Source organism: Stomoxys calcitrans, chromosome 4, assembly GCF_963082655.1.
Source record: "Stomoxys calcitrans chromosome 4, idStoCalc2.1, whole genome shotgun sequence".
Taxonomy (NCBI): Eukaryota; Metazoa; Arthropoda; class Insecta; order Diptera; family Muscidae; genus Stomoxys; species Stomoxys calcitrans.
The window spans coordinates 182,526,258-182,545,880 of record NC_081555.1 but is presented as its reverse complement, the minus strand read 5'-3'; the positions used below and the strand labels follow the sequence as shown (position 1 = coordinate 182,545,880).

Genomic DNA, 19,623 nt, shown 5'->3' with positions numbered 1-19,623 from the left:
TGGAGGTGGGTTTGTGAGTGTGTGCGGATAAATAATCGTTCATTTCAAACCTTGTCCTTAGGCAATGGGAAAAATATAACGAAATCTTTTGGTGTTTCGGTCCATTGTGGTGTATATGTGTATATGGCTATTCATGTGTGTGCATGTGTATGTGTGCAGGCATAACGATACTGGAAATAAAATTGTTTGTATTGCCATTTATAAATTTCCATAAAAGTAGAATTATAGGCGAAAGTGAACAACAACTGCACAGTAAACAGACGAAAAAAGCTGCTGTATCAGCATCATAAGGTGGTTGGCTGGCACAAGCACCATCCTAAGCGCTGCTATTATGACACTCTCTTCTGTCGACGTCACCGTGACCGATTCTCTGCCACAACAAGTATTGCTTTTGAGACTCTCCATAAACACACACACACACACACATACACACTCGAATCTTAGCACACAAAACCTAAGCTCACTTTTACATTTTCACACACTTAAATGGCAAAACACTCTCATGTAAGCCCATAAAAATAATGCGGTTGAGACTGGCTGACTGGCTGGCTGGTATGAATGAATGCTGTGGAGAGCCAAAGCATCAAAGGCTAATGGCAGCAGAGAAGTTGGGGGATGATACATCGACATTGTTTTGTGGCAAATTTGACCCATTTTCACAGGTTTGTTTGTTGTGGGTGCATCATGACACTCTTTCGAATGCCTCGAAAAGAACATTTAAGCATCCCACAGCCAAGGATAAACGCTTTATCAAAGGAATTAAACAAGCCATCAGACGTTTGCCGATTACGCTGGGAAGCTACGAAGAAGAGAAAACCCAACGCACCACAACGACTTAAAGACGAAGACGAGATGACTAAACTCGGCAGATCCGTTATGCCGTTTTGCTCTTTGGTGTGCACTTGAAGGATGAAGATGTCAGAGTGCTTAGACTTTGGCTGCGAAGCGGTGCCGACTGCGGCAGCAACAGCAGTGGCTGCGGCTGCATTTGTTGCAACAATTTGTCATGTGCTGGGCAAACTGATGCGGCTGCAATCCACACTTATCGCCTTCGATGCAGGCATTACGATGCAATGCGATGCCATGCATTTTATTTGCCCTCTGTGGTGGTGGAATTTTATAAAAAGAATCTCACTTTGTACCCTACTTCAATCAACTTGTTTTTCCTTTCCATATTAAAACAAACTATGATCTATGGGAATTTTAGTTAATACAAAGCACTCAATGTCAGCACTTAAATTTTTTTTGTTTCTTCTCAGACCATAAAAGTTCTAGTCCACTGTGAGTAGTGGCCAACCAAATGTCCTTCCCTACTTCAACATTTCAGTTTTTGGCTGTGAATGCCACCACTTACCATAAACATGCTAACACGAAATATCGCCTCCTATGCTCTCGGGCATTTGCACCAATAGAATGGCAAGGAAAATCAACCGAAGAAGAAATCAAAAGCAGATTATGTAAAATCCCTTGGGTCGTCTAATGGTATTTATTAGCAATGTAATTATTTTGGATTTGTGACGCGTTTATGGCTTAAGCACTCGTTTCGGTGTTCGTTTGCTCGTTCGTTGGTTGTTGGTTAAGAGCATTAAAATTCAATCACTTTCACTTTCACTCCAATTTTATTGGCTTTATTTGGCGTTTGAGTGTGTGTTGGATACATTTTCACTACATTTCCTTCCTTAAAATCTGTGCGAGACGGAGACAATCACTGTTTTCTTCATTCTTTGAGGCAAGCGTCGCACGTACAAATTTGCGTTCCCCGAGTCTCGACGTGCTTTACTGTCAACCGTTTCGAACCAACAGAGAGCTTTTCGCTGTGGCTCTAACAATTTTAGGATGCTGCGAGGATGTCTTGCCTTTCCTTGCCGGAGAGTTGAAATAGATTTGTTGAGAGTGTGTTGGGTAAAAGCTTTGCTGCGCATATTTTGACAATCTGTGATGTCAGGTTGTGTAAATGTGTAACAGGCTCCCTCTGGCGGTAAAATTCAAATAAATGAGGAGAGAATTAAATCAAGGGTTAAGACACAAATACTGTTTCAAATTTGATTGTTCATGAGTAAAATTAGTTTGCCCGTTAACGACAAACAGTTATATATGATATAATTATCAAAGATAGTTCTTTATGCTTTTAAACAGATCAATTACACCATGAAACAGAAAAATAACAAAAAAAGTGGTTCTTCAATTAGATTTTTGAGCACCTAAAAACTTTAATTCTTAGTTTGATGTGGTTAGAATTTGGTATGCGAAGAAATTTTATGTCCTACAATTAATACCCACACTAAACGCAGTCTCCCAGCCCCAGGGTTATTCTAAAAGAACAGCATTTAATGTACATCCAAAATGTCAATGTTAGTTATATTCCTAAATTTTGGAAAGTAGTTTAGAATAGCATTGAACACACGAAGTTCAAATTCTTCAGCGGGATGAAAATTGGGGAATTTATGAATGAATCGCATTTTTTGTAGTTTCAAACCGATTATCCTTGGTTAAGTGTTATTTGTTCCCAAAGCCATTTTTAACTATTTAAAAGGTTTTTCGTCATATTCTTGCACAATTGGTGGTCGGGTTTACCCTTATAGTTTAAATTGTAAACTTTTTTAATGTCAACTTAAAGTTGCGTTTTTCGTACTAGTTTCCAAGAATTTATTTAAATCCCATTTTTAAGTTATTGAACCTAAGCAACAATGAAAGATGTAATAAAATGTGGAAAAGATTTTGCACTTTTTGGCTACAACCCTATGTTTAACTCATAACATTTGGCGCAGTTTTGAAATACATGCAGATCCCCAAAAACTAGATTCGAAGGAAAACTTTTGCTGGATACCAATTCCCTGATTTGACTTCAAGAGACCCTAAACCTCTAAATGTTCATCCAATTTAGTTTGTACTTAAAACCGCTAAGAAAGACCATAATATAGACCGATTGGACTTCAAGTGTAGAAAAAAACGTAATTCCTCCTATTCGATTCAGTCATGCTCGTCTTTCTATCTGTCCTTGTTAATATGTACACCAATTTGTCCCAGAGGACAGACTGTTGAAATTGGAAGAAATCGGTTCAGTGTTAGATATATATTTTTGCATCTTTATAGAAAGCCTACGATATAAAAACAAAACAAGTAAAAGCGTGCTAAGTTCGGCCGGGCCGAATCTTATATACCCTCCACCATGGATCGCATTTGTAAAGTTCTTTTCCCGTTGTTTCTTTTTAGGCAAACAAAGGAAAGGAAAGGATAAAAGAAGAGAATTGCTGTGCTATTGAAGCTATATCAAGTTTTGGTCCGATTCGGACCATAATGGAATGAATGTTGGAGACCACAGTATAAGTCATTGTGTAAAATTCCAGCCAAATCGAATAAGGGTTTCCCCCTTTAAGGCCTCAAAAAGTAAAAAGGGAGATCGTTTTATAGGGGATCTGTATTAGGTTATAGATCGATTCAGACACATATTTGACACGTATGTTGAAGGTCATGGAAGAAGCCGTTGTACAAAATTTCTCCCAAATCAGATAATAATTGCGCCCTCAAGAAGTCAAAATCCCAGATCGGTTAATATGGCAGCTGCATCAGGTTATGGACTGATTCGAACAACCACAGTTGTTGAAAGTCATAACGAAACACGTCGTTCAAAATTTTTGCGTGATCGGATAGGATTTGTGCTCTCTAAAGGCCCAAGATGTCAAGACCCCAGATCGGTTTATAAGACAGCTATATCAGGTTATGCATCGATTTCACCCGTACTTGTCACAGTTGTTGGAAATCATAACAAAACACCTTATGCAAAAAATCAGCCAAACCGGATAAGAATTGCGTGGCTCGAGAAGTCAAGATTCAAAATCAGTTAATATGGCAGCTTTCCTCATGTCATGACGAAACATGTCGTGCAAAATTTCAGCCTAATCGGATAGGAATTGCGCCCTCTAGAGGCTCAAGAAGTCAAGACCTTTGATCGGTTTATATGACAGCTATATCAGGTTATGGACCGATTTCAGCCATAATTAACACAGTTGTTGAAAATCATAAAAAAACAACTCATGCTAAATTTCAGCCAAATCGGATAAAAATTGTGCCCTGTAGTGGCTCAAGAAGCCAAGATCCATGATCGGTTTATATGGCAGCTACATCAAAACATGGACTGATATGGTCCATTTACAATCCCAACCGACCTACAGCTATAAGAAGTATTTGTGCTAAATTTTAAGCGGCTAGTTTTATTCCTTCGAAAGTTAGGGTGCTTTCGACAGACAGACGGACATACGGACGGACATGGCTAGATCGACATAAAATGTCATGACGTTCAAGAATATATAAACTTTATGGGCTCTGAGACGAATATTTTGAGGAGTTAAAAACAGAATAACTAAATTAGTATGCCCCCATCCTATGGTGGAGGGTATAATAACAAAATGATACGAGTTTATCCTTTATTGTGGCATTCGTGTAAAGTGGCAAAAACGTGTAAAGTTCGGCCAGCCCGAATCACGGGTGCTCACCACCATGGATTCCGGTAAAAATTTGCCTTTATTAACTCAGTTCGTATTTGAATTATTTAACAACAAACAAATCGGGAATTGGTTGCGGCTGCTATGATCTCAAGTAGTCATATCGGTGGATCGGCATTAAAGGGGCCTATATCAGTATATCATACTATTCGAATCATACTTAGCATGGATGCTGGAAGTAATAGCAAATATCATTCTGCAATTTCAGACAAATTAGGTGAAAATTGAGGCTTCTAGGGGCTTAAGAAGTCACATTCTGTAATGGGGGTATACCAGTTCATTGACCGATTAAGATCATACTCGGCGCTGATATTGGAGGTCAGAACAGAAGACCTTGGGCCAAGATTCAGCCAAATTGGATGAAAACTAAGGCGTTTTAAGAGCTTAAGAAGTCAAATCCGGGTATAGGTTTTTATGGGGGTTATATTAGTTTATAGACCGATTTAGATCATATTCTGCACTGAAATTGGAAGGCAGAACAGAAGTCATTTGACAAATTTAAGTCAAATCAGATAAAACCTAATGGTTCCAGGGGCACAAGAAGTAAAATCCGGGGATCGGTTTGTATGGGGGGTATATCAGTTTACAGACCCCTTCGGATCATACTCCGCACTGCTATTTAAAAGTCAGAATGGGAGTCCTTGTGCCAAATGTCAGCAACATCGAATAAAAATTGAGATCAGCTCAAGAAGTCCAAACTGGGGATTGGTTTATATGTGGGCTATGTCCAAATCTGCACCGTTTTGGCCCATTTTAAATCCCCAAAGTTCTACATCCATAAGAAATATCTGTGCAAAATTTAAAGTGAATATCTTATTCGTTCGAACGCTATCGTGATTACGTCAGACGGACAGATGAACGGTCATGGCTAGATTGACTCATAATATCGATCAAGGCGATTGAGAATATATTTACTTGTTGGGGTATCAGATCAATATTTCGAGGTGTTACAGAACGGAATTACAGAATTAGTATACTGTCATCCTAAGGTGGTGGATAAACAAAAAAAAAAAAAAACAAACACTTGAAGTGTGAGTATTGCAATAAAAGGCAATTATGTATGTTTGAATTCTTGGGCATCTAGAATCCACAACTGTTGCCCGCTGAAATGTGGTACGGTTTTTTAACCTCCAAGAAACCGCAATCACGATGAAATTTCGTGTCTGAATTCCCCAAAACTCGCGGTTTCACTTCTTTAACCCTTAAAAACCGCAATCATTTTGTCCTATTCACTTTCTTAATAATAGTCATCCACCAACAAAAATTGAGCTTATAACACTGTGGTTACTGGGTCAAGGTCTTTGGTGTGGAAAATTCCAACTTAGGGTGATAGTGTTACGCAGTAGGGCAAAGACTCAAAAAGGGTTTACAGTTCTCAGACGAAACATTTGTAAGGCGCTTTTAATATAACTTTGATCGAAGCCCGGCCAATCAATCTCTCCCCAATATAGCTCCAGTATAGCTGATTGGCTGTTGTACAGGTATCCTGGTAAGTAGTGGGTATTCAAGCTTCGTTTTGGTCGAATTTACGTTGTTTAAAAAGCTTTCTTTGAAAATACGAATATTTTATATTATTTTTAACAAACTTGTCGATACTAAAAATATCGAATTAAGCGAAAATCGATAGCTTTACAGCTCTAGTTCACATATGCCCTTCAACTTCAAGCTCATTTGAGTATATTTTTAGGAGCATCTTAGGTGGTGGTTTCCATGATTCGGCATTGTGCGCCGTCTTTGACGCTGAATGCTTGGGTTCAAATCGCGACGAGAATACCACAAAAATTTTTCAGCAGAGGTTATCCTCTAGTAAATAGTTCTGGTTACACTAGCGAGGAATTTATCTCAGGTAATCGGCCGGGTAAGCTTCTCTGTTAAATTGGTGTCCGTCTGCGCCAAGCTGATTTGGGGTCGACAATATGAGAGAAGTATATCTTTTGTTGCTTAATGGAATGGTCATGGTGAAATTTGCAGTTTTTCAATTGTTTGCAACGCTAAGAATAATAAGAACTTGGCCTATTCTTAGTACGCCGATCGTTTTCTGATTTAATTAACCTATCTCCATCTGTCTGTTTATCTGTCCAATTTTTTCTTGTATTAAAGGTGGGCTAAGCACCCCCCTGAAAAGTTTGATGTTTTTAATTTTGTATTAAAGAACAAACCAACAGACGATTTTACATTTCAGAGGAATATATGAGTAATTGATGTGCTCCTTTCCCCTATGAACATCATTCAATGTTGCTTTTTCTGTTTATTTTCTTTGAGACTTTGACTCATTGCTAAGGTGTGGTTACAAAAGGTAAATTTCGATTTAAACTTCCACAAAAGTTCTTCTATTTATTAAACAAATCTAAAGCAGCTATGATTGATTTGCCCCATATTTGCAGAGCTAAATGAAGTCAATATTGGGCTGGATAGGTGTTTCATCAACTACGATAATGCTGAGTCTTGTGGCAAATGCAAAAAAAAAACATCAACCATTTAAAAGAGGCATGCGACGTCTCGAGGTTTGTGTGACATGTGTAATTGTCAACATTCGCCAACTTGGATTGATTGGGATAAATATTTACCAGCCACCATGTTGACAAGAAGCAAGACGAAATAAGTCACGATGTATTTAGAGCTTTTGAACAATGACTTTATTTATTATTTGTTAATAATATTTTTCATGCAAACAATCATATGGATAAGAGACGCTGCAATCAGCTTCACTTTAGAAACAATTGAGAGTGTTGAAATGCTTATCCTTTGGGCCATGTAAAGTCCTTTTTGAACATGCCATAAGCCACCCAGTAGAGCAGATTGAACAAGGCAAAGGACATGGGGAAGGCTACACGGGCAATGCGATCAATCAATGAAACGCTATTCACGTAACGCATTCCTGAAAATAGAGCGGTGGTATAAAGACTTTTAATTCAACATCATATTGCTTACCCTTTTGCACAGCTGCATCTCGCTCCCTTTGTTTGCGAAACTTCACATCGCCTATAAAACACAACCACATCTGTCTGGCTCTGGATAAGACTGGTGGCTCGGTTTGTGTGGTCCTCTCCATCGTGGAAGCGTGCGACGAAGGACATTGAAATATATGCGTGGGATCATTGTAAATTGGACATATCATGGCATTGCGTTTGCGAAATCCCCCCGGCTGAACTTGACACACATCTGTTGCCAAGGACTCATTGCTTTCTCGCATCGAGGGCAATTCAATATCCTTGTCGATATCCTCATCGATCTCTTCATCTTCAATATCCTCCCATTCATCTTCGCTAATGGTTGGAACTTCGCCACTGCCAACCTTTGTGAAATAGTGAACACCGGCAAACTCCAACAAAGTGGCTATGCAGTAGAGGAAACTCATCAGAAGGAACCAGTCCAAGGCTGTGGCATATTTGACCTTTGGCAAATCGGTGCGCGAATCCAAGCTGATGGTCGACAAAGTGAGCACTGCAGTGACACAAAGTCCAACACGATCACTGGTAGCTTCGCGATGAATCCAGAATGACACCCAAGACAACACAACAATCAGAATGCAAGGCACGTAGACCTGTATGGTGTAGTGTAAGAAGTGATGTACTTTAAATCATTTTATACAAAGTTTCAGTCTTATCTAAATAAAGTTATTGTTGGAAGCTACATTCAAGAGGAAAAATGAGAAGTCAATGATTTTGGGACGTAACTGCGACAACATCTGTAACATACCATAGAGAGAATAAATTAATCTATATGGGCCTAGTTGAGCCTTTATAAACATCCGTATCTTAATTTGTAATATTTTCATGAAGATTGAGCCCTTCTTTGCCCAAGAGGTCAATCCGCCCCATGTCTGAACTGTAGACGGCGAATGCAATTTAACTGCTGATGAATATATAACTCCAGAACTTCCAAGATAATAAACCTCGCAATTAAAGTTCTATCAAATGAAGAGGTTTTGCTCACTTGTCCATTGATTACCACAGCGTAGTGTCTCATGGGCTCCTGACATTGTCTTCCTCTAAATTTAACATAGCAGCAACATATCTTACTTACTTAGCAGGTTAGACGAGGGGAGAATGAAGAGACGGTAGGAGGAAGTCACACCATTGCAGTATAAGGCGACGCACTATGGGTGGTCAAGTGGTCAAAAGATTTTTGATGTTTCACATATCTAAAGGGAGGTAAACGTGCGCAGAGGTTAGTATGTTCGCCTAGACGCTGTACGCCTGGGTTTGAATCCTGACGAGACCATCAGAAAAACTTTTCAGCAGTATTTTTCCCCTCCTAATGCTGGCAATATTTGTTCTATGCCATATAAAAACTTCTCTCCAAAGAGGTGTCGCACTGCCGCCGCCGCCGTTCAGACTCGGCTATAGAAAGGAGCTTCAACTCGAATTGTATTGCACTCATTGATAGGTAAAACTTTACAAGTACTTTGAATTGTACGTCCCAAAATCAGTTATAGTGCGATGTAAAAAGGACTTTCTTGTGGCAAATTTTGTAAAGATTTTTCAATAAATGCCTATACATGCATGTATATCTAAATCTATACCGATTACAACAAAATTTCATGTGTTGTGAGAGGTGCAAACATCTTTTAAGTAGCAATTTTCTTTAAAAACCGCTTGACAAAGCTGCTTGTTATGTATCCATTAGTGAAATTTAGGTGGTGCTTCTTTATGACAACTGTATCCAAATCTGGACCGATTTTAACCATATTTAGCAAGTGTTAGGTGCTAATGAAAACAATCTGCAAAATTTGGGGAATATTTGTTGACTAAACTGCTTGCTATGGCTTTTTAAGTAAAAATCAAGCTTGCATATATATGGGAGTTAAATCTAAATCTGACTTGATTTCCATAAAATTCTGCGGTTGTATTAAGAGTCGTCTATGCCAAATTTCGTAAAGATTGGTTGACAGATGTACAAAATAAAGGAATTTTAGTCCAAAGCGGGCCACAATATCTCTCTATATAATGCACAATTTATACCCTACACCACTACTGTGGTACAAGGTATTATGACATAGTGCATTTGCTTGTAACGTCTAGAAGGAAGAGAGCTAAACCCATTGATAGACTTAGAATTCGATTTAGCTATGTCCGTCTGTCTTTCTTTCCATCTTAATTTGTTGTGAGTGCAGGTCGAAATCATCTTCAGGTCAGGCACATGCATTTTTTATAGCCAAGAGACGAAGGCTATTGAAATGGGAAAACATCGGTTCAGATTTTAATATAGTTCCCATATATATGATCGTCCGATTTTGAGTAATATTGCAATAATGTGGTCATTTATTAACCGATTCTCTCGAAATTTGACAGAAAAAATTGTCTTTGAGCTCTTAATACAACCGGTAAATTTCATAGAAATCGGTTCAGATTTTGATATAGCTTAAAAATATATATTGCCTGATTTTCACTTCTAGAGCCACTGTAAGGGCATTTAATGGCCAATCTTCCCAAAAATTTTGCACAACGCTATCCTCGACAACTACCACAATATCTAAAAAGTTTGATGGTAATCGGTTCAGATTTAGATACAGCTCTCATATATGTTCCTCCGATTTTGAGCAATTTTGCAATAATGTGGTCATTTGTTAACCGATTCTCTCAAAATTCGACAGGAAGGATTTTCTTATTACTCTTGACACCTCTGATGAATTTCACAGAAATCGGTTAAGATTTGGATATAGCTCCCTTTAAATATATCGCCCGATTTTCACTTCTATAGCATTTAATAGCCAATCTTCTCAAAATTGTGCACAAGACTTTCCTAGACGACTACCATAATAACTCAGGAGTTTTGTCGAAATCGGCGTAGATGTAGATATAGCTCTAATATGTATGTTTGCCCGATATTAAATAATTTGCAATAATGTTGTCATTTGTCAACCGATTGTCACGAACATTGTCACGAACATATTTAACTCCCTTACAACTGTGGACTTTTTTGTTAAATTTTATGACAATCAGTTCAGGTTAATTTTTAACTTCCATATGTATATATACATGGCCCTGTTTGCACTTATAGAGCCGAAGTTTTTACAATTTCAACATATTTGCTCGAAATTTAATACGGGTACTAAAACCCATCTGAAAATCTTCGCAAGGTCCATCAAAATTGGTTCAGAATTAGATATAGCTCCCAATTGGGACTTATTGGTTAGGTGCTGGGTTTTATACAGCCGGCACCGCCAGACTTTTGTCTTACTTTACTGGATGTCGAAAACATAAGTAAGCCCAAGACTTTAAATCGAAATATCGTTCTATATGGTAGCTATATCCAAATCTGGACCGATTTGGGCCGAGTTTCAGAAAAATGCCGAATAGCCTTACACAACTCACTGTCCCATTTCGGCGAAATCGGAAATGGGATTATAATGGCCCAAAAACCGTAAATCGAGAGATTGGTCTATATGACAGCTATATCCAAATCTGGACCGATCTGGGACAAATTAGAGAATAATGTCGAAGGACCTAACACAACTCACTGTCTTAAATTTCAGCAAAATCGGATAATAAATGTGGCTTTTTTGGGCCTAAGACTCTAAATCGGCTGATCAGTCTAAGTGGGGGCTATATGAAGATATAGTCCGATAAAGCCCATCTTCGAACTAAGCCGGTTTATGGACAAAAAAAACTGTGCAGAGTTTCACCTCAATATCTCTGTTTTTAAAGACTGTAACGTGATCACAACAGGCAGACGGACAGACATGGCTAGATAGTCTTTGATTTTTCCGCTGATCAAGAATATATATACTTTATAGGGTCGAAAATGGATATTTCGATTTGTTGCTAACGGAATGATAACATGAATATACTCCTATCCTTCGGTGGTGGGTATAAAACGATACAAGACAGCAAACAAGGACAGAAAAACTAACGCATAAGACAAGAAGGGCGAAGAGACTGTATCCAGGGAATCCAGGCTCGGAAAGAGGCGTTCCCCCATTATCCTGTGGCTTCTCCTCGTAATTGCGGGACACAACAATTTCCCGACTGGCGAGTCTATCTCTCCAACGCTATGTCAAACACCTGACCAATGCAATGCAATGACCAGTCAGGTCATTTTAGCAATTCTAAGTCATGCTTTCTTAGCCCCAGGATATTCGGCGTCCTGTTTCGCGTAATAATCAGCCACTGTAGTTCTCTCTAATTCCATAGCAAAATTTGCGGCAATAAGATTGTCGGCCGCCTCGTTGCCCGCCACACTTTGATTAATTTTGTTATTCCATTTACACACATTGTAATATTCTTTATCGTCCTTACATTCAAAGTCGTCGCATGTACGCCTATGAGGCTGAATGCTTGGGTTCGAATTCTAGCAAGACCATTAGAAAAAATTTTCAGCGGTGGTTATCCCCTCCTAATGCTGGCAATAATTGTGTGGTACTATGCTATGTAAAACTTCTCTCTAAAAGGGTGTCGCACTGCGGCACACCGTTCGGACTCGGCTTTAAAAAGGACGCTCTTTATCATTGAGCTTAAACTTGAATCGGACTGCACTCATTGATATGTGAGAAGTTTGCCCATGTTCTTTAGTGGAATTCTCATGGGCAAAATTTGCAAATTTGCATTACCTGTATGAGAAAATATCCTGTATGACGTTTAAGATTGAAGGCAACATGTAAAGTTGAAAAGTCTCCCTCTCTTCTGGCATAGGTTAGATTTCGACTCCTCATACTGATCAGATCGAACTGGTTTAAAGTCATGCCGGGTACAAATGAGACAGCCTCGTCGCCTCCTTTCCATTCGTAAACCAACTGCTGACTAGTATAACCATCTAATATGAAAGCGTATTAAAAATTGTTTGCCAAAATATTCCTTATTTCATACTTACAGCTACCAAAAATGAGTGGGCATGACTGGCGATCCATGGGGAAATTTTTTAATTCCATGGGACAAGTGGCTTTAATCGTTAACCTCAATAATGAACTTATATTTAGAATTTAGTTATTAATTTCGTTTTTCTAAGACATACCTCATGGAATACAAAATACCACCATCCTGATCCAAGCGCAATAATTTATTTGGCACCGTTATGGTATGTATGTGGGAATGTTTACCATTGTAGAAATAAGTATCCGGTCTCCAAATTCGTTCCAGCATCTGAAATAGAAATGTAAGCTTCACAATGAGTTGCCAAATAAAGAAGAAAGTTGGCGACCTTTATGCTTAGTGACAAACTTTTAATGGGCCCTTGAAAGCTGAGACGTTTATCTTTCCAGTATTGGCGAAAATAACAATCCATGGAATAGTCCATATCCAGTTCGGACACAGGACCCATGCTGCGTATCAGTATATTGGTACGTACCACTGTAGGCACACCTGTTGCAATATTGGTATAAAAATTAAATAAAAAATCTTAGAAAGGCTTCTCAGATATGTATACCTTGGCCATGTGTAGGCAGCTGAGACTGTTCATAGCTTTTCAAGAGATTTTCCAATAACATGGAAATGTTACGGCTAAGCATATCGGTGGATGCGGTACGCTTGCGCATATTTATCGGATCCGTTCCATTTTTATTTGGGCTGCTTTGAAATACGGTTGACCTCTGGGTAGTGGAATAGTCTCCAGGAAAACGTCTCTTTCGGAATGTGCCAGCATCGACATATCCTCTTTTGTTCTCCTCCGAGCTAATGTTGGAGGTTAAAACGGTACAAAATTTCATTCTCCTGAAAAATGAAGTTCTCACTTACCTTTCTTCATTGTCGTTGGTATTGATGGAAGCTTCAATTCCGTTGCTGTTGGTCCAGTTTTGTTCCAGAGAAATCCAAGTAGTCGTTGGTATGCCATGACAATGTAGTTTCAAAAATCCCACCAGGACTATTACACTGGAACAAGAGAATATAAGTTGATGGGGACATGCATTTTTCCAAAATTTATTGAATTTGTAATTTTGGGAAAGAAGAAGGAGAGGGAGCTCTTTGAAGTTGCTGATTTTCAACAAGCGAATATGCTCCTAACAAATGACCTTGTATCACGAGAAACATTTTACTTAACTAGTTTCGTTCATCCACTTTACGTCAATCATAACCGCATAGTTATACTTCTTCCCTGACTCGTTCTAGAATTTTTCTAAGACAGCTCTATTTTCAGAGATTTTTCTACCATTTTAGAGGAAAGCTTACTTCTTTATTCCGTTTGTTAATAATTGGTCTAAGACTTCTTTAAAAAATATATATTCTGATGATCGTCCTAACTCTTTTAGGGCTCATAGTCATGTTCTTGCAATCATCCTTTTGTCAAAAATTTGTACCGTGTAAAGCTAGTCTTTAAAAATTTATTGCGAGTTCTTCAAACCGTTGTAGATTTAGATTTCGCTCCCACTTAAACAGATTTTTGTACCCTACACCACTATTGTGGTGCAGGATATTAGAACTTAGTGCATTTTGTTGTTGTAAGTATGCCGATCGATTCAGAATTACTTTGTTGTTGTTGTTGTAGCAGTGTATTGTACAACGCGGCGGCAGCCCTTGCCGATGAAGGATTCAATCGGATCAATCCGGTTCGTACAACCGGCTATCATGGGATTGAGAATCACTTTGTGATTTGATTTAGCTATGTCCGTCTGTCTGTCTGCTATGTCCGTCTCTCATCCGATCATATTCAAATTTGGCAAAGGTTTTTTTTGAGAGATGCAGTCTATTGAAATTGAAAAAATTGGTTCAGATTTGAATATATCTCATATGTACATACATGTTCGTCCGATTTGGACAAATATTGCAATAACTTCGTCTTTAACCGATCACTTGAAATTTGGCATTTTTGATGGATTTTTTATGACTCTTGACTTTACTTGTGAATTTCATAGAAATTGGTTCAGATTTAAATATAGCTCCCGATTTTCACTTATAGAAGCATTAGAAGCGCATTTATTGATCAATGTCCCCAAAATTTGGCATAATACTTTTCTCTACAGCTACCACAATATTTAAGGGGTTTGGTCGAAATCGGTTCAGATTTGGATATAGCTCCCATATATAAATTCATCCAGTTTTGAGTAATATTCCAATAATGGGGTTATTTGTTAACCGATTCTGTTGAAATTGGACAGGCTCTATTTTCTTGTGACCCTCGATATAATTATACCCACCACTGAAGGATGGGGGTATATTCATTTTGTCATTCCGTTTGCAACACATCGAAATATCCATTTCCGACCCTATAACATATATATATTCCTGATCAGCGTAAAAATCTAAAACGATCTAGACATGTCCGTCCGTCCGTCTGTTGAAATCACGCTGCAGTCTTTTAAAATAGGGATATTGAGCTGAAACTTTGCACAGATTCTCTTTTTGCTTAAAAGCAGGATAAGTTCGAAGATGAGCTATATCGGACTATATCTTGATATAGCCCCCATATAGACCGATCCGCCGATTTAGGGTCTTTGGCCCATAAAAGCTACAATTATTATCCGATTTCGCTGAAATTCAAAACAGTGGGTTAAGTTAAGCCCCACGACATACTTCTGCAATATGGCCCAGATCGGTCCATATTTGGATATAGCTGCCATATAGACCGATCTATCGATTTGAGGTCTTGGGCCCAAAAAAGGCGTATTTATTGTCCGATGTTGCCGAAATTTGGGCAGTGAGTTAAGTAAAGTCCCTCGACATACTTTTGCAATATGGCAGAGATGGGTTCAGATTTGTATATACCTGCCATATAGACTGATCACTCGATTTGGTTTTGGGGTCAAAAAAGGTGCATTTATTGTCCGATGTCACCAAAAATTGGGGCAGTGAGTTGTGTTAGGCTCTTCGACATCTTTCTTCAATTTGGCCCAGATCGGTTCAGATTTGAATATAGCTGCTATATAAACCGATCTCTCGACTTAAGGTTTTGTGCCCATAAAAGGCGCATTTAGTCCGATGTCGCCGAAATTTGGGACAGTGAGTTGTGTTATGCTCTTCGACATTTTTTCGAAACTTGGCCCAAATCGGTCCAGATTTGGATATAGCTGCCATGCAGACCGATTTCTTTATTTATAGTCTTGGCCCCATAAAACTCAAATTTATATTCCGATTTCACTGAAATTTGACACAGTGACTTATGTTAGGTTTTTCGACATCAGTGTCGTGTTATTTTTATATATAGCTACTTATTTTTATATGTATCTACTTAAAAGACCAATATTTTGTTATACACAATTGAACAATGACTTGTACTTATAAGTATTTGGTCTTAACCGGATATGTTTCGATATAGCTGCTATGGGGCATATGGTATGCATTTTTCACCGGATTTTGACGAAACGGTGGTGGGTATCCAAAGTTCGGCCGGGCCGAACTTATCGCCTTCTTACTTGTTTTTTTTTTTATTATATTTCATCAAAATCGGTTCAGATTTATATTAAGTTTCCGTGTACATATACACCACCCTTGATGCACATATTGAGCCGATGTTATTAAAATTTTTTTACACTTTTGCTCAAATTTGACAGAGATTTTTTTATAACACATCTGTAAGCCTCCACCGCTGTCCATTAAATTCGGATCAGAATAAGATATAGCCCCCAATTTCCACTTCTGACTATGCCCACACACATACCCTAGTGTGTGGGCATAGTCGGCTTCGCCCGAATTTTGCCTTTCCTTAATTTTTTAATAAAAAATCATTTTTTTTATCATCGTTTCACAAAATAGTAACTATAGTTTTGCTGCATAGTGTTATTACTGATTTTGTGGTAGAAAAAAATGTATTCGCAAAAACCATCTCATTCTTCTTTTAAGGGTTTTGCTTTACTTTCTCTAATTACTCGCATATCTTGTTTCCGAATTGACTGGGGTACCACCCACAAGTGTTTTACTCTAAAATCTAGGTTTCCATAAGGAAACCGTGACACCGGCGAAAATTACCAGCACTGCTCACAGCTCTCTGCACATGTATGGCGGACTGGTGGCTTGCTGAGTCCTTAGTGTTGGCAGCAGTCTCAATGTTTGATGTCAATTCTAATTTGAACTAAAAGACTTGATCTCGTTCATCGTCATTAGAACAGTGTGCGTTTTGTTTTTGTTTGGTTCCTCCAACAATCAGCACAAATGATAACAACGAGAAGAGAACACGAAAAAGCATAGATTGTGACTTAAAAGCAAAGTGTCTCAAGAGACTCGTAAAAATCCACCAAAATAATGACAATGTGGAAGAGGTTAGCCCTTCCCACATGCCTTGTTCCGGTGACACAAGGCGGTAGTGCTGCACGAACAGTTTATTCCTTTGCCATCTTTAACACCAAACAATGGTGGACACTCAGAAGGAGAAATAATTCAAAGTGTTACATTTGTCAGAACTCTGAAATGAATTTCAAATAGCTTGCTCATGGTGTGACAGACTCCCTTGTCGTAACGGCAAGCACCATTCGACTGTCCCTATGGGGAGGGGTCTATACACGCTTCCATATATGGAGGCCAAGGTATTCACAGCTTTGTAACATTTCCCATTACGCCCTTATTAAGCACTCCACGAAACTATTAAATCATGTTTTCCACTCAATTCCTTTTGTTTGCTGCAAAAATAAAGAAAATATTGTGTGGCAAACGCGGACATCCTTTTCTTAGTCTTAGTCTGCCATTGTTTGCCACACTTGGCATTGGTGTGTGTTTCCTTATTTTTTGTTTTTATTCAAATTGCTTGCTGCATTTGTTTCATGTTCTTGATGGGAGAAACTGCACATAGTTTTGTTAAATAAATTTTCTTGCTAAATATATTTAATTTTTTGAAACTATAAATTTTGTGTTATTAAAAAAACTACGCAATAGTAATATTGGTTAGGGAAGCCAGGGTCATATAAAACTTAATTTCGCTGAAGTATACAACTTTATCACAACACATACTCTTAAACACATATACATATGCACTGATTTTAGGATCTTAAGAAGTTTTATAGTTACAATTTCAATTTGACTCACAAATATGATATTTTTACGATAATTTCCAGGGAACTACAATCCTAACTATACGTAAAAACTATATGACATGACTGAGAGGCAGACAGACGAACAAATAGACCAACAGACAGATAGGCAGACAGACAGAGGGACAGGTTGAATTACAATTAATTTTCATTACAAATCAGCATGTACAGACGGACTGACAGACAGACGGACATTGCTAGATCGAATGAAAATGTGATTGTGAGTGCGAAAACCAGGCCTTCAGGGGATTACGAAGTCAGGTCTGTTAGTTGCTGTGATTTTGGCAGACAAACTGACATTGTTAGATTGATTTTGTTTGGTACGGCAAGCAAAAATATGTGTATGCGCATTATAGGGTCAAAGATCGATATTTTTATATCCACCACCGAAATATTCATGTTCGATCCTATTAAAAAAAGTCCACATACTTTTTGGCAACTATATATGTTTTAGTGCATGTAAAAACTAAAACAAGCAAATCGGATAATAATTGCGACCTCTAGAGGCTCAAGAAGTCAAGATCCCAGATCGGTTTATATGACAGCTATATCAGGTTATGAACCGATTTGAAACTTATGTGACACAGTTGTTGAAAGTTAGAATAAAATACGTCATGTAAAATTTCAGCAAAATCGGATAGGAATGGCGCCCTCTAGAAGTTCAAGAAGTCAAGTCCCCAGATCTGTTTATGTGACAGCTATATCAGGTTATGAACCGATTTGAACCATACTTGGCACATTTGTTGGATATCATAACAAAATACGACGTGCCAAATTCATTCAAATCGGATAAGAATTGCGCACTCTAGAGGCTCAAGAAGTCAAGACCCAAGATCGGTTTACATGGCAGCTATATCAGGTTATGGACCGATGTGAACCATACTTGTCACAGTTGTTGTATATCATAACAAAACACGTCGTGTAAAATTTCATTATGGCAGCTATATCCAAACATGTACCGATATGGTCCATTTACAATCCCAACCGACCTACACTAATAAAAAGTATTTGTGCATAATTTCAAGCGGATAGCTTTACTCCTTCGAAAGTTAGCGTGCTTTCGACAGACAGATGGACGGACGGTCGGACGGATATGACTAGATCGACCTAAAATGACATGACGATCAAGAATATATGTACTTTATTTGGTCTTACAAACAGAATGACGAAATTAGTATACCCCCATCCTATGGCGGAGGGTATAAAAAGAATATGAATTTAGATCCGTGTGATGCAGAAATTCATAAATTTTAAAACTATGAAATCACCATACTTTTGCTGACTTTTAAATGTTTTTTGCTATGCTATTCTTTCAATAGAAAACAATGAAAACTGCAATGGAATCTCAATAAGATTTTAAGACCAAAAAAAATGAAGCACAAACAAACATCCAAAAATTTTTAAAAAATTTCTTCATAAAAAATTTTTTTTTATAAAATTTTTAACCCTTTATGGGCTTCTCTGTTTGTTTTTCAGTTAAACCTCAAAATTTTCTGTTTTTCAACACCTTTCTATGGTACAAAGAAATTTTGGAACAGCCATATTTGTAGAAGATACAAATTAATTAATCAGCTTCAGTCAGTCTGTCCGTCAGTCGAATTATATCTTGATATAGACCCATCTCCCGATTTATGGTCTAAGGCTCATTAAAGCAGAATTTCGCTGAAATTTGGCACAGCAAGGTGTATTAGGCACTTCGATAATCGTACCGAGTATATTCTAAATCGGACAATATTTGGATATAGGTGCGAGATATACCGATTTAAGGGCTCAGGCCCATACAAGCCGCATTTATTACCCGATTTCGCTGAAAGAGAGATCAATGATCTGTTTTAAAATGTCCGACCAAATTTGCTCATGAACATTCCATTGAGGAACAGCGGGGATACTACTCTCATATCAATATGTGCTGTCCGATACAAGTTTAAGCTCAATGATAAGGGACCTTCGTTTTATAGCCGAGTCCAAACGGCTCACTACTGAAATCTGTTTATATCTCACTATAGCGCTTATTTAGACCAATCTCCCTATTTAAGTTCTTTGACCCATAAATTCGCTTTTATTACCCGATTTCGTTGAAATTTGGCACAATGAGTGGTATTAAGTTCCCCTATATGCGTGTGGGGTATATTCTAAATAGGATTATATCTCACCATAGCCTCTTTTTTCCTCAATATTCCTGCGGACTATGGTCTAAATCAGATTTTATTTTAATATATTACCCTTATA

The 19,623-nt window shown here is 38.1% G+C and overlaps 2 protein-coding genes across 2 annotated transcripts in view; both read right to left on the bottom strand.

Moving 5' to 3' along the window:
- LOC106095898 (gamma-aminobutyric acid receptor subunit beta-like) overlaps positions 1-1,796 on the bottom strand; it is a 30,615-nt gene extending 28,819 nt beyond the window's left edge. The window contains exon 1 of the mRNA XM_013263337.2: positions 1,355-1,796. The gene's annotated coding sequence lies outside the window, so the exon portion shown is untranslated. The remainder of the gene's footprint in view (positions 1-1,354) is intronic.
- A 5,319-nt stretch (positions 1,797-7,115) lies between these two features.
- Positions 7,116-19,623, bottom strand: part of LOC106095866 (gamma-aminobutyric acid receptor subunit alpha-2) — a 32,032-nt gene continuing 19,524 nt past the window's right edge. The window contains exons 2-9 of the mRNA XM_013263272.2: positions 13,175-13,309; positions 12,867-13,111; positions 12,642-12,802; positions 12,456-12,583; positions 12,315-12,397; positions 12,055-12,257; positions 7,434-8,046; positions 7,116-7,380 (exon numbers count right to left, since the gene is read on the bottom strand). Coding sequence (XP_013118726.1) covers positions 7,241-7,380; positions 7,434-8,046; positions 12,055-12,257; positions 12,315-12,397; positions 12,456-12,583; positions 12,642-12,802; positions 12,867-13,111; positions 13,175-13,309 — 1,708 coding nt within the window. The 3' untranslated portion in view covers positions 7,116-7,240. The remainder of the gene's footprint in view (positions 7,381-7,433; positions 8,047-12,054; positions 12,258-12,314; positions 12,398-12,455; positions 12,584-12,641; positions 12,803-12,866; positions 13,112-13,174; positions 13,310-19,623) is intronic.